Genomic DNA, 21,994 nt, shown 5'->3' on the forward strand with positions numbered 1-21,994 from the left:
CCATGGTTACTGTTGTGCCTCATGGGATATGTAGTTGGCAGCCTGTGTTTTTTCTGTTTCTTCTAACTTGCTGTTAATAAAATGAAGAAATGACATGCATAATCCTCGCCTCCGCTTCCTGACATAGAATTCAGGATTTCAACAAAATCCTTTAGTGATTAATAAGGATTTTCCATAACTTGCATCTACACTAGGAGTTTCTAGTGGACTGAATCAGACACAATGACAGCGCCTGAGACGGGAGAAGGATTGCATGCTTGGTGCAGTCCTAGAGGTCACCCAGAGTGGCCCTTTTGTAGAAGAAGTAAATGGGAATCCAGCATCACTTTTTTTAATTTTTTTTATTTCTTTTTTATTGAGTAATGAAACAAACACGGTCAGTAAGTTACGTTCAGCTTGAGCCCGTTACAGCACCAGGAATACATCCGAAATTTATACATTACTCACATTTATAGCAACAATAAAAACAGTTTAGTCCATGTCTTCCGAGCCGGTCTGTGGGACATGAGGAGGCTCACATATGTTTCCCCTAAAGTCATTCCAGCTTGACCATACCTCTCCCCATTTGCGGGGGCATCCTCTCGCTGTATATACAGTCTTTTCTTGCAGCATGCACCAATCCATGTCGCTTTGCCAGTCTGTCAGTTTTGGTGGATTTGGGGCTCCCCACAGTCTAGCAATGTTTCTCTTCGCCACCATCTGCCAACGTGTCACCCAGATTTTCCCCTTTGGAGGCAGGTCCGTGGGCTCCCAAATGTTCAGGAGACATCTCTTAGCCTCCAAACGGATCTCTACTTCCCATACCTCCCGCATACACTGCACCACTCGTCTCCAGTATCTTTGCACCTTCGGACAGTCCCACAGTATATGGAAGAAGGTTCCTGTCCCTCTACATCCCCTTCTGCAGAGCCCTTCTCCTCACCTCCCCGTAGCCTAGTACATGAGATATACACTCTGTGAAGAATTTTCAGTTGGATTAATCGCAATCGGGCCGAAATCGCCACCTCCCTAGGGGAGGCAAGAGCATACATCCATTCTTCCTCATCTATCTCCAGCCCTTCAGCAACCCATTTCTCTTTTAGGGGAAGGAGCGTGTCGGGGGGTTGTTGATTAGCTTTTTGTATGTGAGAGAGATGGCGTGGTCTGTAATGTGTCCATCCAGTAATCTGTCTTCGAGTGGGGAGGTCTGAGGCAGTTTAGTCTCTGGTGGAATGTTCGCCTGCAGAGAATGTCGCACTTGCATGTACCTGAAGTGTTCGGTCTGAGCTAGGTCGTATGTGTCCTGCAAGTGGGCAAACGTGTGGATTCCTTTAGGGCCCCAGATGTCTCTGATTTGTGATATTCCTATCAGGTCCCAGTTACGGAACCCCTTGGTGTGCCCCAAGTTGCCAAGTTTTTCGGAGGCCCATAGTGGAGTTTACATAGTAAGGACATCTGACCACCCTAGTTTCCGCTGAGCAATGTGCCATATCTGTACTGAGTGTTTAGTTGGTCCTGTGAGTTGGTGTTTACCCGGCTTGGAGTAGAGTGCGACCTCATAATTCCCCCCAGGAAGTAGCCATCTGTCCATCCCGTACCCGGGGTCGTTCCCGTCACTGTATGTACCTTGGTTGATCGCTGAGAGGTGGGCGGCCCAGTAATATTTGCGGATGTCAGGGAGGGCGATTCCACCGTCGTACCACCCCAGTGTGAGTTTGCGCAATGCGATTCTAGGCGCCCCTGCCCATAGGCGGTCACGCTGCGCCGCTTCAACTGCTACAAAATACGAGTTGGGTACTAGGTCTGGATAGTTCTTTAAAGCGTAGAGAAATCTTGGCAGCGCCATCATTTTAAAAAGGGCCGCTCGGCCCAGCAATGACAATGGAAGTTGCCGCCAGGATTTAACGTCGCGTTGGAGCCGTCTTAGAGGTGTCAGTAGATTTCTTTCGTACAGTAGAGTCTTGTCTGTGGAGACAAAGACTCCTAGATATTTGAAGCCGTCCTCCACCATTGTTATGGGACAAGTGGCAGGGAGCCTTGGGGGGTCCCCGTGGAGTACGTAAAGGTGGGATTTTCTCAAGTTTATCCGAAATCCGGAGTTTCGTCCGAAGCTCGTGAAGATATCAAGCGCCGCCATGACAGATCTACGCGGTCTGGAGAGGTACAGAAGGATATCGTCAGCGTATAGGGAGATCTTGTCCTCCCATCCCTCCGTCCATGCTATCCCTTTGAGGTAGACGTCCTGCCTTATCCAGGCCGCGAGTGGTTCAAGGGAAAGCGCGAATAGGAGGGGAGAGAGAGGGCAGCCCTGTCTAGTCCCTCTCTCAAGGGTGAAGACCTCGGACGCCTTACCATTTACCACCACCTGGGCTAGCGGTTCAGTGTTAAGGAGACGGATCCAGGATATAAAATTCGGCCCAAAGCCCAATTTACGAAGTACCGCGATCATGTAGGCCACTCTAGGGTGTCAAATGCCATAGTGGCGTCAAGAGAGACCACCACTGCATCTTCTTGCAACCTATGTCGTTGCCCGAGTACCCCATTAAGACGTCAAATGTTGAGTGCGGTGTTGCGGTGGGGCATGAACCCTGATTGATCCGGATGGACCAGGATAGGCAGGACCGATTGAAGTCGATTTGCCAGTGTTTTGGCCAACATTTTGGGCTCCGCGTTGAGCAGCGAGATTGGTCAATATGAGGCACAGGACTCTCTAGGTTTCCCCTCTTTAGGTATTGCCACTATAGTTGCTAGGCGCTGGTCTCGTGGCAACAGTCCCGCCTCTTTACTTTTTTCGAACATGTGTTTTAGGTGGTTACTGAGGGCATCCGGCTTTAGCTTGTAGAGCTCTATTGGGAGGCCATTGGGTCCCAGGGCTTTTCCCGGGCGGAGGTCGGCTATAGCGCGTTGAAGCTCAGTGACCTCGAGTGGGCTCTCAAGGGTTTCTCGGTCTTCCTCCGACAGACAAGGCAGTCGGATATCTGTAAGGAGGGCTACCGAGTCCTCCTCTGGGCGGTCGGACTCCCGGCTGTAAACCTCTTTATAGTGTCATGCAAATTCGGCCACTATCTCCCGGGGTTCAGTTACAACAGTCCCTGAGGCAGTTTGTATTTCCGGCACTACTTTATTGGCCTGTTGTTTTTTATCGAGCCATGCTATAAGTTTCCCAGCTTTGTCGCCCTGGTCTTATAACCTTCCCATCTTATGTATGGCTGCTGTTTTAGCTTCCTGTGTAACTAGTTCCCTATATTCCGTTGTTTTTAGCTGCAGTCGATGTTGTACGTCAGTCGCCCCAGTTTCACACGCTTCCCTCTCTAACACCGCCAGATCTGCTTCCACTGCGGCAACCTGCTATTCTTTATCTTTTCTCTTACCTGCGATGGCCGACAACGCCTCCCCCCTGATCACGGTTTTAATGGCCTCCCACAGGGTGACAGGGGAATCCACCTTCCCTACGTTATCGTCAAAGTATTGGGTAATTGACTTAGATAGCTTCCTACTAGTCTCCTCATTCTTTAAGTGCCAAGCGCTTATTGGTGCGACGCAGCACTCACGCCGAGTCCCGAACGTTATATGGGTAATAACCGGCGAGTGGTCAGATATGCCACGGGTGAGGTGCGTGGCTTCTCGTACCGTTGTGTCGTGTTGTAGTAGAGTGAGGATGTAGTCAAGGCGGGAGAATGAGCGATGTGGCACGGAAAAGAAGGTGAAGTGAGTATCCGCTGGGTGCAGTAGCCGCCAGAAGTCTGTGAGCCCAAAGGCTTCCAAGAAGTCCGCCAGCCACTTCTGCCCCTGTGGTATGTCTCGGGGGGGGGTGTCTGTCCAGGGTCCCCGACACTACAGCATTATAATCTCCTCCCATTACCAATTGACCATCAGGGAGGGAGAGAAGCAGTTTGCCCCGATCTGTGTATGCTTGAGTCTGGAGGCCAGGTGGGATGTATACAGAGAGCAGGTTCAGGTGGTAACCTTCCCATCTGCCGGACACCACTGCAAAGCGGCCCTGAGGGTCTGACTCAGTGTGATCTATGTGAAGGGGCAGTGAGCGACGCAACAGGATCCCTACACCCCTGGAGCCTGAGGTGAAGCCGGAGTGAGCTGCAAGGGTGTACCCCCACGTATTGAGGATGTGTTCCCCATGAGGTGTGTTTCCTGCAGCAGGACTGCGTCCGGCTGGTACCTTTTAATGAATCTCAGGACTATGGTGCGCTTGAGTCTGTCTCCTAGCCCGTTGACGTTCCAGCTCAGAACTTTGAGGCTTTTTTCCCATCTCCTAGCTATAACCGTTGCTGTGTGACATGACTTGTTCCTGCATTCTGGCGCCCGGGTCGATTATGACATTGCGAACTACACATGATCGTAAAACCTTCCCAACTCCCCCACCCTCCCAGCTACCTCCCCAACATTCATGTTCAATACAAACATTGATCATTACAGCATTGGTGGAGCCCAGCGTTACCAAACTGTTCCCGACCCCCCCAGCCCTTCCCACCCACATCCCCAACACCCAGAGCACCATCCCCCCTCCCTGCCGCCCTGGTCTGCGGGTTTAAAACTACCCACATCCCCAATTAGCAGAGTGCCTTTCGCCCAGAGACACTCCCCAAAGAGGAACCTCCAACAATGAACAATCCACCCTCCCCTCAGATGGACCTGTCACGTGAAGCGTGCATTGGCCCGGCCACACCCGCCACCCGTGCCCCCCCCAACCTCGAAGTGAGGTAGTTCATAAGTCCTGCAACTCGGAATTCCAGTGTCTATGTTTGGTTATGATGTCATATGGGCAACTAACCCCCTGGGTCAGAATCTAAGAGTCAAAGGCAACAGATCAATACATTAAAGTGACACTTATCGGCTCTGTGAGTCTCGCGAAGGCCGTCTTCGGGCGTCCCTCTGCTGTGTCGTTCAGGTCGGACTTGCGGAGCGGGATCTCCAGGAGCGTTGACTTTGGCCATCTCGTTTAGATCCCCCGGCCGCTGAGCCCAGAGATGCGGTCTGAGTGTCTCTCCAGTTCTGGGCCTCCGCACCCTCGCCCGTCACGGCCACCTCCTTGTCGATCCATTCCTGCACCTCCGATGGCGACATGAAGAAAAAGGACTTTCCTCCCATGAGAACCTTGAGTTTGGCGGGGAAGAACATCATGTATTTGATACCTTTTTCTCGGAGTGCCCCTTTCACACCCGCAAAAGACCTCCTCTCGCGCTGGACCTGGAGGGTGAAGTCGGGAAAGAATCGAATTACGGCGTTCTCGTAGAGTAGATCCCCAGATTGTCTGGACGCCTGAAGGACAGCGTCTCTGTCTCTGTAGTTGAGGATTTTAGCAATAATTTTCCTCAGTGGCGCTCCCGGTTTAGGTTTGGGGATGGGCGCCCGGTGCGCGCGCTCGACGGTAAAGATTTTAGACAAACGTTTTGGCTTGAGGTGCTTAAGGATTAAATCCTCAACGAACAGCTCCACACTGGGCCCCTCGAGGTCCTCCGGAACTCCAACCAGGCGTACGTTACTTCTTCTGGCCCTCCCTTCCTGGTCGTCCAGTCGTATCGTCATCTGACGGTGTTGATGGACCAAATCATTGACTCTCTTTTCCAGATGCTTCGTAGACGCCCGCAGGTCCGCAATGTCGGTCTCATTAGCCTTTGTCTTTTCCGAGGTTTCATTGAGGTCAGTCCGGAGAAGGTTCACCTCTATGGCCATCTTGTCGATTTTAGTTTCAAGGGTGGTGCCCAGTGCCTGAATAGCCATCATAATACTGGCCAGCGATGGTTCCTTTGGACTCTGCTGGCCGCTCGCCGGTACCTCGGTCCACGGCGTACCCCTCTGTACTGTGTATTTATCGAGATTGTTCGATTGTGCGGGCGGACCCTGCTTAGGCCTCATGTTGAAGCTGGCATCGAGAAGCAGACCCGTGGGCCGGGGCGGTGTTCTGTCGTCACAGTGGGTCGCCGGCACGCAATGCAATAGCTGGTAAAATGGAAGCACTCTGTGCTCGTCCCTCCAGTTTCTAGCCCCCCAACTGGGCCGACGGTCAGGAGAGGATCACCAGGGCGGATAGAATAGGTCAGTGGTATTAGGGAGCGCCTCAAAGTTCAGGCAGTGTGAGGCGATCGGCGTGGACACCAGGGGCCATACTACCCAGCCATATGGCACCTCAGTGGACCACAGGCAGAGGCGGAACCACCACTGCCGCGGCAGAGGCAACACGATCATCGGGCCGGGGCTCCGCAGGGTCCCAGTCACTCCCCCAGGCCAGCTCGCCACTTACACAGTATCTCTGGCGCTGCACCAGGCCTCCGCCACCTCCTCAGGCCCATGCGCCGCAGTCTCAGGTCCGCCGACACTTCACCGGGGGCCCCTCGGCCCAAAATGTCCTGCCCTTACAGGGCGCCACGTGAAGGATGTCGGGCGCGCCCCGGTGGGCGAAGTCGGCCACTGGTAGACTGGCCGCAAGCTGGGGCCGCAGTTCCCTGCACGCCGCCCCCTCACGTGGCAAGAGTGTCCAGCCAGGGGTCTTATCGGCTCCGGGCTGAAGGTCTGCGGCCCATGCGGCCTCCCCCCAGCGCGCTCCGTGAAGCAGAGGCCGGGCGCCCGCCGCAGGGCTAAGTTCGTCCCCACCAAGACTAGGCCTCAAGCCGGGGCCTCTCGTTGCGCGGCACGCCGGCCGCGATGCAGGCACGTTCCGGGGCCTCTCCCGGCCCGCTCTGGCGGGAGCCATATCTCGGTGCCGGCGAGACGTAGAGGAGCCGGAGGCAGACCGCTGTGCGCGGCGGGGTCAGGGGAACTTGTGGACACTGGTCATCCGCGCGAAGCAGCGGATTATGTCCAGCTGGATCGAGGCTGAGGGCTCGGGCCGGCGGAGCTCCGGGATCAGGCGGCCATTACAGCCGCCGCCAAGCCACGCCCAGCATCACTTTTAATCATTAAATGTGCTACCCGTTCCACAGTCAGACTGACAGGAGCTCCCAACCCATCCCTCTTGGGAAAGGAGTCCAAGTTGCATTTCTAATAAACAACTGATGAGCTGTCAGCAAATGTTCCCGTACAAATTGGGTCAATGATGAATGGCCAGAAACTTGTTAGGGAATAACCGTGTAAATTGACTTGAGCAATTTACTGTACACCGGATGGTGTTTGGTATTCAAACACAACGTGAAGGCTCTAAATTACATTCGGCAACTCAAGAGTTAATTTGTTTCCAGGCTTTACATAAGAGTATTTACCTCCAGATTTAGACAGTAAATCAAGAGGCTTGGAATTTTACAGGAAAAAAATGTGAATTGATTGAAAGTGCAGAGCCAGCTTAAATCGCAGTGAAACCGAATGCAGTGTGTCCACACACTCCTCAGTACAACCATACACGTGAAGCAGAGGAGGGCATATACCTGTCATTGATAACATTTTTAAGCAAAGCATTCTAAAAGAAGAGATATGGAGCCCATGTAACTCTACTATCACGGGAATTAAATAAACAGGTAGAAAAAGGAGGATAGTAAAGGACCTGAGAAGAATTAATACTAGTGTTGTCCCATGTTGCTGTATTGGTTGGTAGAACATGCAAGATCCAATGCCAATCTCCTGCTTTAAGGTGAAGAGTCATAATTAATTATTCATTTTGTAGGTGTGTTTTATTAAATTACATTTTGTTGTGCTATGTTTTCATGAACATTCATTAGTTGTTGTCATTTTTACCTCATCATGAACCATGTCAATAATGTGTTCTCTCTGTCTAAAAACTTATAAAATGTACTGTTTTGGGATATTTGTTGCAATTGTTTTATTTTACCCTTTTCCAAAATGCAGACTACATGTCAGTCCTCTTACTGATTTTGTACGTAAGAACTTTTCCTTGATTTTGAACTAAGCAGATTCTATGTCAGTTTGCTATTTGATATTATAGAAAAAGGTTTTCTTATTTCTTAGCACACATTTGTTGTGGTGGTCTGCCTATTGACTTTACATCTTGAGTTATATCAGAGTCTGCAAATATTAAGATGATTATTTCTCTGACTAAGTAACCATTACTTTAAATCTTTAATATGACCTTACTGCTTGTTGTAACTCCAAAGCTAAATGCAAGTGCCTTTACCAAGGGAACGGTCCTTTAATGAGCAGTTTTGCCTGCTACGGCTGACTATAAGGTCATTACACTGTTTGCCCCATGAGGGCATAATGTGTTAATTAATAAAACAACGGTGTCCCAGAGACCGAGGGGGTCGGAACACCTCCGGTACTCCGAAACCTTTGTTTCACAGTTGTTGCTGTGAATGTGAAACAGTTAACAGCCGCATGCAGGACCACAGGGGTGAAATGTTGAACAGTCACAGCAATAGTTGTGAAAGGAGGCTGAAGTCAGACCCTGGTTCTGCCTGGGCTCGGCTAAACTGTTTTCATCATTCAGTTGAGCCGGGGAGATGCAGGAGATGAGCAGAACCCCCCCCCTCTTCCTTCTTAGATACCAGTGACACTACGAGCTATGAGAGGAGGAAGGGGGGAGGCTCCTGTGTGCCCCGCTGCAGGCTCTATCTTCTGCCTTCTCCTGCCCAAACCATATATTTCAGAGAGGCAGAGGCTGTGTATAAGGACATTGTAATGTTGAGAGCAGCGGGCCTATATCAGGTTGAATAGGCTGCTGCTGCTCCATTGTCTTCAATGGAGGTCTCAACATTTCAATGTTCCAAGTTTTGTCTCGTGAAGGATTTATTTATGCTGACCCCCCGCATCATCCCTTCAGATAAGTTATAGATAAAAAGCACCAACACGTTGATGCTTTGTTGCTTCCATTGCTCAGCATTCAAACTCTGCATCAGCTTGAGCTTGAATTACTGTTGCCCAGAGAGCATGGTTTGTTTAAATCTAAGAGTCTGGTTCACTGATTTATGAATGGTGGGCAGAATTATGTACAAGGACTTTAACATACCTTTGTAAACCAGATTGTTTTGATTTGCAAGTTTCATGGTCTGTAAATGGAAAGATGGGGGTTATGAAGACGTGGACCGGGTTGTGAGGGTTTGTTCTCTGAGACTGTGGGTTCACTCTATATTCACAGAGACCTTTTCCAGCAAAGGATCATGGCTCTTGAACCCAAAAAAAAAATATGTATTCATAACCAGAGTTGCTTGACAATGGCATCCAGAGAACAAGAGATTCTTTTGTTTTGTAAATTCAGGACGGTTATTTGTAAAATGGGATGAAGTGTGATTGTCGTCTGATGCAAAACCATTTCTTTACTTCCTTTCAAGGTATTCTGGGATGAGCAGGCAGTGCAGCGTGGGTGCCACCCTCGGAAGAACAAAATATAATATAACTGTCAGGTAAGGATTCCTATAACTCTACGTTTCCTTTTCCCCTGTTTCTTCTTTCTCTATTCCCTTTCTTGATCTCTGTTTTTTTTGTCTCTTCAGCTTCAACATTTGACTCCCTCTGTGCACTATTCTTGTTGTTATCAAACTTCTGATAATCACCTGATGGATCCACATTCCTCCTGGTACATGCTTGGGTGTAGTGCAGGTCCAGTTCATTTTAGGTCAGTTTTACCCACCAGTTCCTTAACAATTGGCACATCTGTCTCCTCTTCCAGACCACATGATACCATCCTCCCTCTGTCTGTTCTTTCTGCGTATTTTCTCTCTGGATCTAACTTCCATCTCTTGGCGTCCTCCCATCCTTCCCTTTTTTGTCCTGTCTACTACAAGCAAAATGCATAAACAAAAGGAATCCACTAAGATGGGTTTGGTGACCCCTACAGTGGTGGGGAGCAACCAGTGTTGTTTAAATACCCCTCACACACCAAAAGGCCCCTTGGTGTCATGCTTCATCATTGGGGTCTTCGCAAACCTCTACGGAATGCGGCGTGCTGCGACTCACGACTACGTAGGAGCACTTATGAGTGAACTATGTGTTGGTGTGTGTGAGGGTGATATAATGTGAGTGGTGGGGTGAAAAGTGAAATATTAAAAAATACCTGGCTCATGGGTTTCTAAAAAACTTTATTCAGTCCCCGGCTGGTATCGTTAAAAAGTGCAAGGGAGGTTTGTCTTTGTTAATTAGGGTAAGATAACCTCACAAGTGCGTCGTCGACATGTTTCAGAGTAAAAACTCCTTCTTCAGGACAAGGATGTGCACTAGGTATCCTCACCTTACTCACATGGATGTAGATGTAAAAGTGTGCTCTACAAAAATAAACTTAGGTGAAAATTTACCTATCTCTTTTATTAAAGTTCGTTGCGCCCAATTGGCGTGTTTTGAACCTGTAAATGAACAAAAGGTCACAATAAACCAAGATGTAGAATATGTTCAAAAAAAGTGTAATTACACAGCAGGGAAACAAGGAACCAAAATGCGGTCCAGGAACCCTATAAGAGTAAAAATATGAACAAACACATAGACAGGGACACACATTAAACGTTGTCTGAAGATCATCATCTGGTTCCATACTATGGAAAAAGGAATTGAAGGCATTCTGTAAGGAAGTATGTAGCTTACTTATGATAACAGGTCTAGTAGCCTCATGAGCCTGATGCGTGGTATTGGGGGTCTCCTGTCGTGCCCACTGTGGCAACCTATAAGATGTTTAAGCAATCAGGTTTTAGGATCAGAGACAGTAGACCCAGATCTTGGCAGAAAAATACCTCTGACGTACACACACACTCACGGTAACAGCAGTGCCTGTTTGGCTTCCTCCCCTCAACGCGGCTCCGACGAAGTGTCGATCCGCTAAGAGGTTGTCCCGTTTTATAGTATCGCCACAAGTAGTTGATTGACCCTTAATTGAAACCGGAAAATGCCCAAAGATGGATGTGGCCCTTTTTCTGTTAGGTGACAGTTATTGCAGTTACCGCATGGGTGGTGCCCATGTAGACCTTGCAGTCTCGTTTGTTGGGTCACCTGGGTACAGGGTCTGGTATGTACCAAGATATCCTTTAGGTTTCTACCTCTCCTATGGGCAAACAGGGGTTTTTCCAATTTTAGATTGCCGCTTGTCAGAATACTGAAAAGTCTCACTCTCGAGTTCCAAAATGGCACAAAATGGGACCAACGGGCTTTTACAAACTGTAACAGCAGGAATGTCGTGTATCTGATCACATGTCCTTGTTGGAAGGAGTATGTGGGGATGACTACACGTGCTGTCAAAACCAGGATTAACGAACATAAAAGCAATGTAAGGTGCAAAAAACAGACCACAAAAATGGCGTCACATTTCCTTGAGGCACAACACTGTGTGAACGAGATACATTGGACAGTGATTGAACACTGTTTCACCACTGTTTCACCACTATCAGAAATGCAACTCAAACTGATTTCCTATCTTGTTTTTGTTAATGCTTTCTTTGTGCACAGTATAAAGTCACAAATATTTTGTCTTTGTGTTCATTTACAATTTTTGACTCCATTTCTACAGGTGACAGAAACATGAACAGAAAAAAGGTTTAAATTTAGTGAAACACAACGAAAAGGATTATTTCAAGGAAAGTTAAAACATTCTCGAGCTCTAGAGAAGAAGCACATTGTATGTGCCAGGAATGGTGAGGATGTTGGAGCGGAAGAAACTGGTGAATGTGAAAGTTGTCAAATCCCTAAAGGAAAATGATCATAAATGTTTACCAAATGTCAGTAACTGAGAGTAAGGAGAACATTGGCCACAACTGATACCCACACAGAGCACTTGAGAAAACTCAGTGTTGTAAATTCTGTTTGATGGTTTATGAGAAATGCATTGGAGACTTAAACCCTCCCCAACAGATTAGCATCCGTAGACGTGTTGTGATGTGACAGAACTGTCAAAAAGACTAATATCCCCGATTTACAAGTGCAAGGTTTTGACTCCGTCTCCTGTGATTCAGAGGAGATTAAAGATTGTTTAAAAGAAACAAATTGTAAATGCTCTTTCTTAGATATTGTTTCTGCAAAGATGCCGGATTATCATTTCCAATATAGGAAGATTTTCCCCCACCAACTCTGTCTCTTGGGTTGATGCGAGTAGTTTCAAATTGTCCTGTAACTTCCAAAGTGGATAATGTACCTGTCTTAACCACTGAACAAAAAAAGCATATACTGGCACAGAAAGTATAAAAGAGGCCAGTGTTACACTATTGATAATTCATAAACCACCCTGGCATGCCCTAATTACCTGCCATTACTTGTATGAACAAACATACTTAACAGGCAAACACTAAAGCCCAAAGACCTTATCAGTGCCTTTAAAACTCCTAAATCAAATGTGATAAACTAGAATAACTAAATGAGACTAATTAAACTAGATAGAATTCACCCGGGCATAACTTGGAGAAAATGAATCCATGAGGGGCCTCTTAATTATTACAAGGGGCTCCTCAGTGAAAGTTTATAAGACAAGTTAGATCGGTGCCTTTAAAGGTAGGAAAATGATCTCCAGGAAAAAACTATAATTAGTTAAATACATATGTTAAGAAGAGCATCTGAAATGTATTTTAGAAGTTAATGCTGAGTTGTAACAAACAAGTACATGATCAGAAATCAGAGTCAGTCTTAAGATGGCATGTATCCAGGAACAAACCCAACTTGGAGAAACAAACTACTCGAATAAGAGCAATGACTGTGAGAACAGCTTTAGTCATCAATCCCACCTCACTAAACATGAGAAAACTAGCTCTGGACGAAAACCCTATCAGTGTGCAGAATGCCAGGATGGCTTCACTCGCAAATACAACCTTACTGTACATGAAAGAACCCACACTGGGCATAAACCGTATCAGTGCTCTGAATGCTGTAAAAGCTTCAGTACCAAATCCAATCTCACTTTACATGAAAGAACTCACACTGGACAAAAACCGTATCAGTGCTCTGAATGCTGTAAAAGCTTCAGTACCAAATCCAATCTCACTTTACATGAAAGAACTCACACTGGACAAAAACCGTATCAGTGCTCTGAATGCTATAAAAGCTTCAGTACCAAATCCAATCTCACTTTACATGAAAGAACTCACACTGGACAAAAACCTTATCAGTGCTCTGAATGCTGCAAAAGTTTCACTCGCAAATCCAGTCTCACTTTACATGAAGGAACCCACACTGGACAAAATCAGTATCAGTGCTCTGAATGCTGTAAAAGCTTCAGTACCAACTCCAATCTCACTTTACATGAAAAAACTCACACTGGACAAAAACCATATCAGTGCTCGACGTGCCAAAAAAGCTTCAGTTTTCGTGGCAGTCTGATTCGACATCAGCGAACTCACACTGAACAAAAACCTTATCAGTGCTCTGAATGCTGTAAAAGCTTCAGTACCAAATCCAATCTCACTTTGCATGAAAGAACTCACACAGGACAAAAACCATATCAGTGCTCTGAATGCTGTAAAAGCTTCAGTACCAAATCCAATCTCACTTTACATGAAAGAACTCACACTGGACAAAAACCATATCAGTGCTCCACGTGCCAAAAAAGCTTCAGTTTTCGTGGCGGTCTGATTCAACATCAGCAAACTCACACTGAACAAAAACCTTATCAGTGCTCTGAATGCTGGAAAAGCTTCAGTCATAAATCCAGCCTTACTGTACATGAAAGAGCCCACACTGGGTATAAACCGTATCAGTGCTCTGAATGCCAAGACAGTTTCTATTACAAATCCAGTTTAACTCAACATCAGAGAATCCATACTGGGCTCAAACCGTATCAGTGCTCTGAATGCTGTAAAAGCTTCAGAACCAAATCCAATCTCACTTCACATGGAAGAACCCACACTCGGTATAAACTGTATCAGTGCTCGGAATGCTGTAAAAGCTTCAGGCAAAAATCCAACCTTACTGTACATGAGAGAACCCACACTGGGCTCAAACCGTATCAGTGTTCTGAATCCTGGAAAAGCTTCAGTCATAAAATAACTTTCACTCACCACGAGGGAACTCACACTGGGAAAAAACCTGATTAGCTCTCTGAATGCTGAAAAAGTCGGAAATCTTGTCTCACTCAACCTGCGAGAACTTACCTGGAAAAAACCTTGTCATTGTTCTGAATGCCTGGGAAGCGTCAGCTGGAGATTCAATTTCATTGAACAAGAGAGAACACACAATGAGAAAAGAAATGACCCGTGCTCTCAATGTGACAAAAACTTCAGTTGTAACTGTAATCTTTCTACATAAGAGAGACAATGTGGGAGAATAAAAGGTGCTCACTGTGAACCCTGAGGAGGAGCTTTCAGCATCACAAAACATTTACATGAAGCAGCCACAAAGACACCGCTCCATTGATTGTCCAACAAACCGTCTACTGGGAAAAACACACAGCGAGGGATGGAAATGCTTGAATTAAACTCATTCCTTTGTAAACATTCAGTGTGTTTTGGTCCCTGAGTGTTTATAAGCAGAGCTCTGACCCACAAAGGCCATTTGATCCTGAACTTTGAGGCCACGCTGCTAGATTCAGGAATGAATGTAACCTCAAACTGTTTCCAGCATTAATGAGCCTCACCAGGGGGCTGCAGCAGGAGTCCCTGTGTCATAGGTCTCTATGGGACCAACATCTGTTCTGTGCCACATAGGGCTGATCATTGAGAAAAGCTAAAGGTGATGGATGGACTGGTAGTTAATCTCTGCAACATCCCGCCACATCATTCTCCAGTCTCTGTGCCACTAAAGACAAGGCCAACCATATGCAAACCATTCTTGGCACCACCCTAAATAGTTCTAATGACTTCTGTTCCAATGGGACACAGCCTCATATTACAAAGATCCACTTTGGCTGCCTCTTTCCATGTTCTTTTTGCTACTAATGGAACCTGCTTCCCATCTGCTGAGGACAGTTTCACAAGCTTTACAATCACATCAGATACACCCAAGAGAGTCTCACAGATAATCAGGCCTATTCAGAAACTACTATAGGACGACTACAATACAAGAAAATGCGATTCACAAACTACGTGCAGTCGTTCTGCCTCTCCTATCTTTTTCTTTGTGGAGTTATCTGCCTTGACTGCAGAGTTTCCGCACAAGTTACTATAGTTTTAGTAGTAAATGTGGGAGTGACAGAGGGAAGTGGCTTTGAAATGTGAAATAATTATGAATAAAGGGGAGGGGTAAGGCAGGAGTAAAGAGGAGTATAGGGAGGGGTTTAGGGAAGGACAGTCACTCACTAGGGAGTAATGTACCTAAAGAGTCATAAATGTACTCCTGCTCAGAGCCGGAGTAAGTCCAATGTCACACATGGCCATCCACTGGAACTGCAACTAGTTAAAAATAAAAAATAAAAAATTCAATGGCAAAAAATATCTCAGATATAACATTCATTTTTAGTAAGGTTTAATTACACTTGTTACAATTAATTCTCTACCTCACAATGAATAATTATAAATACATAATAAAAATGTTGCTTACTTTTAATTTAGGCTTTAGAAAAAATATAACTTTATATATATTCAACTTGGGTGAAGCGCTCCCTGTGTAAAAAATGTAGGGAACATTATACAAGTTTATCAAACTTGAAAAAAATAAAATATTTGTATGTTAAATATGAATGTAAATTTACTTTATAACAAATACAAATGATGCAACACTATTAACTTGAAAGTTAATTCATTTTAAACATCTTTTTTCAAAGGTTTGTATGAAAAATCCCCCCTAAAGTAAAATCATTCTTTTTTTATGTACTCATAGTTACTAAATTTCCTTTTGCAACTCTGTTCAGAGGTGGAACTGCCTTACAAAAAGTTATGTATAGAATTAATTGAAATTATTTATATTAATATTTTAAAATAACTATTAATTAAAAGGTCAACATATTTTTTCATGCAATAATTATTTTTAAAATATAGGTCATTTTGTAACATTCTTTTGAATGTATACGCAGTTTTTGAAGGCATTACCAGTGGTTGGTTATGCTGCACTTTCTAATGCTCTATTTATGCTTCAGTAAGTTACATTTGTACATTTTGCTCCACATCTATTTAAGGGTGTGCAGATGTGCAAGTCCACACTTTTGAGTAACGTTATCGTAATAGTGAATAGATACAAGTAGCAAAGTTACTCTACGAGCATCCTTGCACGTACAGATTACTCACAGGTGTAAGGTACCTTTGTGAATAGCCTTCGAGGTGTCCAACTCGGCCTGGGTGTGTCATTTTGTGGTAACTCTAAAGTGGACACGGGCACTTGGTCTGTTATTAGAGTGAATTGGATGATCTTGCGCGAACACCAGAGCACTCGTCCGATGTGTCTGTTTAGCTGGGGAGCGGCAACAAATATCTTGAAGTAATTTTCCTGGATTTGATACATCATTGGGCCTCCTGAGGGCCTCGTGTAGCAGTGATGTAACTTTACTGTTGTAGGATCAGGTAATTTCTCTGTGTTGTTAGCCATCTTATCATGATTTGCTTTTGTTTTTCCCTTCTCCTCTTCCTTTTACCTGATTTTGTTGGTTTTACCACAACATTAGCACAGAAATGTACTTTGCTGTTAATTGGTTCTGAGGTCTTATCCTTTGTGTACATTTTTATACGATGAATAGTTTTTACCCTCGCTGTACGGCTACAATGTAAGCACCGAGAGCCCAAACCCTGAGATTCCTGCACCTCGATCTGCCTTTATTGGTATTGTACCTTTCCACTTGGATAAGTGAGCTATGGGTTTGAATCGCTGAACAACCTTTGAACCTGCTGTGATACACCTTGCGGTTACAAGTTTCATGTTTGAACCACCAGCGTGAACTTCAGTACGCTGCTTGTCTCACACAACGCTCCAAGCTTTGTATCATCAACCTTGAACCATCTCCATAACTTGGAAGCTCCAAATACTTCACAGCTGTTGTAACTGCCTGAAGTTTTCATAGTTTTTGATTGCTGTGAATTCAGGTTCAACAGGGAATGTTGCCCTTAAAGCCACTTCTGTGCAGCTCATCACCTTCTGAGACTGATTCAGCCAAAAACTTTGCATCAAATTCAAGTGTTGATCATCACCAGGCACTAAACTTACCTTTGACCCCTCAAGCATAGCTAGTGAAGTCAGCTACAATTTTGTATGTGACTTCCTGATTGACTCAGTGGATCAGCTTTTTTTTTAAATTCATTTACTTTTTTGTTTGGTTTTGACAGTTGCTAATTAATAATCCTTAAATCACAGCCCTCCTTTAGATTTTGCTTCTGATTATTATTATTAAATATTGTTTTTTATCTAAAGTTGGTTTGAATCTTAAAGTTCCTTGTCTATTTTTTTTTATAAACTGTATTGAAATTTGTGACTTTCAATGTTTTGCTTTACCTTTGAGCGTACCTTAGGCCATACTGCTCAGGTCACGTTACCAAAAGCGAGCTAAGAACACTTTAGTAGAAGACACATTTACCTTTGCTGACCAAAGTTTGGAAAAAGCAAAGCAGGCTGACTCCAGGAAACACACTACCTAGCTGGAAAGGTTACTCTCTTAGGTGGCATCTGCACCAACTGTAGAAGCAAAAAGCAAAGATTATGAGGGAAGCTGTTGGTATCTATGCCCCCAGAATTTGAGACTGACACCCTCTCTCAAACAGTTGAAAGAGCTAAAGATGCACCCGTCAGACATTCATGTCTCAGCAACTAAGACTGCTCGTTCGTGTCACACCCACACTGTTACCTGAATCACACTCCCTGTGCAATGTACAAACCTTTACATAAACAAGTTGTGTTGTGCTTTGTGAACAGGCTTTCACCCCCCTTTGTATGTAAATGAGTTTCTGTGATCAGACACCCCAGGCTCCCATCTCTTCTAGTGTGGATGATAATGTGAGAACTGTAACGAGATCACAAAAAGGGCTGTATTGAGAAATAATAGGCTTCCAAGTCACACAGAAGTTTGTAGTTCTTTATTAGTCTTTTAAATGTACATCCCATCCCGTTCCAAGGTAGAGTATAGTTAGCGAAGCGCGACTCTCTTGTGGCCCGCTCCCCAGATTAAGTCCATAAGAACAGAAACAGAGTCCAATTTCCTGAAGAAGCTCAGGGGCGGGTAAACTAGAGGGGTCAAGAAGCAGTATAAGTGTATTAACAGCATTTTTGCAACTGCCACTATACCCATGGGTCGGTAGTGGCAGCGAGCCCCAAAACGACAGGGAGCTGCAAACATTGGACATCACCTAAGTTGCCCTGTATAAGTTATTCGTCTGTGTGGTAAGTTCACCGCTTAATACCTGAAGAGGTCAGGGCCCAACCCTAGTGCTAATTGGGGCAGCACTTCCTGTTTTAAGTTATGAGTTATGAGTTTACGCATGGAATATTCATGAATATTCTCTTCCATCAGCCGCAAGAGGCGTCATAGGTTTAGACACATTTTCCTCCCAGGTACAAAATTATTCTGGTCTTGGTGCCAATGTAGAGAGGCAGGGTAGCAACCTGTTTGAAAGGACCTTCCTGCAAATCTTGAGGTTGGTGTACCGTGTCCAGTAGGACCGCAGCTCCAGGGGTCCCTGTTGGGCTTAGGCAGGACCAATATCATAGCCTCCCTTAGGGATCCAGGCAATGTGCCCTCCTGCCGGGCCTGTTGGCACATTTGGAGTAGCTTTGGAGAGAGGGTTGCTCTATAGATGAAGTAAAAGTCTACCGGGAACCCGTCTATCCCAGGAGTTTTGTTGCACGTGATTTTGTCAATCATGAAACCAATTTCCTCAGTGGTCAGGGTTTCATCTGGTGTATGTCCCTGAAGGCGGTTAAGTCTAGGAATCGACAGTCTATTCTAATACTCATCTAATTGGGGAGCTTGCACTCCCTCCTCGGCCTGGTAGACGGATGTGTGGTACTACAGGAAAGCCTGGTTTATATCTGCTTGTACATTCAATATCTCTCCCACCTGGGATCCACTGGCGTTTCTTGGGGTCTTTGGGGTCAACGACCATTGGAGCCATGCTAGTGTTTGATAGTGTAGTGTTCCTAGTCTGACCATCGCCTCTCTTTACTCCTTTCAGAGAGGGGTGATTGTGTTCTAGTTTCATGCAGCTACCCCATATATATTTCTGCTGTTCATATCGTTTGCTCACGGGAGAGGTTCTGGGCTCGCAAGGCATGTTTTACACCGTGCTACATCTTGATGCACAGGCCTTATGTGATACCCGTAATGGTATCCCACTCTATCACTGTCATAGAAGCAGTCCCTTTGTTCTCCTCAAAGATGGCGATATGTGTACTTACAGTATCACTGAAGACTCTGTCCTGTAGGGCCGGGGCATACAGCCTCCTAGTAGGTGCTGGTGCATGTCTTCTGCTCCACTGAATCATCGTTTTGAGGTGGCTGTGGTCCAAAAGTGTGCGGCCTAGATATTTAGGTCATAAGACCAGGGATGCCACAGAGGGATTGCATAGGAGCAAGTCGATTCTGATGTGCAGCTAGTGTACTGTGAGAACTACAAGTACTCTTGTGTATGAGGATGTGTTAGATCTGGGGGTCTCTGGTTGGCAATGGTATTCACCTTTGTCCAAATAGGGACCCTTACTTCTAAGTCAGGATAAGGGGATTACACTCCTTAATAACCCCTGCTCATCCCCTTGATAGCTTGGCACGAGCAGACAGGCTTATCTCAGAGGCAGTGTGTTAAGCATTTGTGAATATACACAGTAATACAGTGAAAACACTACAGATGGACACAACACAGGTTTTAAACACAAGACCACAAACGACAAAAACCCACAATACTACAATTAAGTTTACTTAAAAGATGATGCAAGTTGCTTAGTTCAAGTTGTTGGTAAATGTGACAAAGTTCTCAACAATGTACCTGGATGCGATACTCAAAGTAAACAAAAGGCTTGCAAAAGGGGAGTTGCATTGGTTCCGTGATCCGGGGGAATGGTTGCGTCCTGCCTCAATGCTTGCGCAGAGTAGGGGACTCATCGTGAGCCTTACCGGAACGAAGGTGATGCGTAGATTCTCGGCTTGTGGGCCCGTTGCGGTGCGCAAGATTGCCCCTTGATGCGATGCGATGATCCGGTTTCGATGCGAGAAGATGGCGCCCTTGATGCGGCGATGGGATGACGATGTGATGACGCCCTGGCAGCCTTGCGACGACTCTGTACTTTCGAGCTGCGACACTCTTCTCCGGTGATGCGATGGCGACTCTCTCGATGGCGTCACGCTTCGCTGGTGATGCGACAGCAGGCAGCTTCGATGAGCACACGCTTCCAGGGAGATGCGACAAAGTATCGCTTTTCCGGCGTAGCGATTATTTCAGCTGCGGCGGCGACACGATTCTTCTCGATGCATCGCGCTGCCAGCTCCCAGCGGCACGTGACTGGAGTCTGAATTCCCAGCAAGGAAATTCAGGAGGGAGCTGGAAGTGAAGTCTTTTGTCACTGAGACTTCAGCAGGAGGCAAGCACAGTTCAAGACCTTGGAGAATATTCTGTAGATGAAAGTTCTTACAAAGTTCCTTCTCCTTTCCCTCGGCAATGAAGCAACCACTGCAGGCCAACCCAGCAAACAGCACACTGGCAGAGGGGCAGTCCAACTCCTGCAGCTTCCTTGGTTCTTCTCCTAGGCAGAAAGATTTCTTGTTCCAGAAGTGATCTAATTTCTTGGGATCAGGGTCCCAATAGTTATACCCCAAAATCCTTTGTTATCTGAAGGCAGAGAGGCCTCTGCCTAGTCCAAACTAGTTCCTGAGCACTTTGTTTACATGACTCTCTTCTTCCTTTCACTGTGCAGGGCAGAGACATCAGCTGCCCCACAGGAGGTGGAGCCAGCACAGGGGAGGGACGATACAGCTCTGGAGCACTCTGTTGACGTGATTCCCCCTCTCCTTTCACAGTGCAGGACAGAGATATCAGACAAGCCACAGGAGGTCGAGCGAGCATTGTAGAGGGAAGGCCCAGCCCTATTCAGGTCCCAGGTGCAACTCCTCCCACCCATCTAGATGCACATCTCTCTATTCTCCAGCCTGTCTCCTGGAATTCCCCAGCCCTGTCACCTTCCAGACAAGGAATACACAACCCAGCAGAGTCATGCTCAAATGGTTAGGCAAGCAAATACCTACTTTCTAAAAGTGGCATTTGCAAACACAGAATATTAAAATAAACTTTACTAAAATATGTATTTTGTTATTCTGAGTTCAGGCATACTAAATTCGAATTTCTACCGTGTTCCCTGAGTCAGTTAGCATTATAAGAGTGTAATAATCTAGCTGCTCATTATGGCCTATGAGGACAAGAAGCCTTCAATAGTGAAAAACGAAAATGGCTGTAATTCACTATTAGAACATGCTACACCCATCAGAGCATTCCTACCTTATACTTACAATGCACCCTGCCCTTGGGCCTACCATAGGGGTGTCTAATATGAAGCAAAGGGAAGGTTTAGAGACTGGCAAGTGGGTGCACTTGGCCAAGTCGACATGGCAGTGCTAGACTGCACACAGGCCTTGCTATGGCAGGCCTGAGACACACTTTACAAGCTGCTTGTGTGGGTGACACAACCAGTGCTGCAAGCCCACCAGCAGCATGTGATTTACAAACCCTGGGCACACATGGTGCACTGTACTAGGGGCTGACAGATAAATCAAATAACCCAATCATGTAATAACCAATTAGTACATCAATTTAACATAGGGAGCACTTGCACTGTGGCACTGATTAGCATTGGCACAGTGCCCAAAGCATATATCCAGCGAAAACAGAGGAGGCAATCCGTCAAAAATGGAAGGGAGACTCACGCCAATGATGCCAGGTCTAACAATTTACCTCTGAAGCCCTGATGTGGAATAAATGATGCTCATTTCCATCATCATTCAATCAAATCGGAGGAGACAAAGAAGTTTAAACATTTTAGTTATTAACAGGTTTCTGAAAGCTTGACGGCTAGGTACAAATTGAATCTTGAACAGTAAAGAATTCCAGTGCTTAGAAGCTAGAATGCAGAACTACTGGCACTCTGCTTTACAGTTCTGGTCCCTTGGCCTAGAACAGAAATCTGGATTCAGAAGAGAAGGAGCATGAATGATATTTATTCCTGACACAAATATTATTCTGGGTTAGTGTTTATGAGCAAAACGGAACCCTCATTTTACATAAACCCTGCGGGTGTACGCTGCCCTTGCACT

The 21,994-nt window shown here is 45.9% G+C and overlaps 1 protein-coding gene across 2 annotated transcripts in view; it reads left to right on the top strand.

Annotated features, from left to right (window-relative positions):
- LOC144805914 (uncharacterized) overlaps window positions 1-15,638 on the top strand; it is a 294,406-nt gene extending 278,768 nt beyond the window's left edge. For both annotated transcript variants that reach the window (XM_078672384.1, XM_078672385.1), the window contains 2 exons: window positions 9,213-9,284; window positions 11,372-15,638. In XM_078672384.1, the coding sequence (XP_078528510.1) occupies window positions 12,483-13,880 (1,398 nt within the window). In that variant the 5' untranslated portion in view covers window positions 9,213-9,284; window positions 11,372-12,482 and the 3' untranslated portion in view covers window positions 13,881-15,638. The remainder of the gene's footprint in view (window positions 1-9,212; window positions 9,285-11,371) is intronic.
- Window positions 15,639-21,994: the final 6,356 nt, after the last annotated feature.

The sequence above is a fragment of the Lissotriton helveticus genome, assembly GCF_964261635.1.
Source record: "Lissotriton helveticus chromosome 1_1 unlocalized genomic scaffold, aLisHel1.1 SUPER_1_unloc_32, whole genome shotgun sequence".
In the NCBI taxonomy this organism is placed as follows: domain Eukaryota; kingdom Metazoa; phylum Chordata; class Amphibia; order Caudata; family Salamandridae; genus Lissotriton; species Lissotriton helveticus.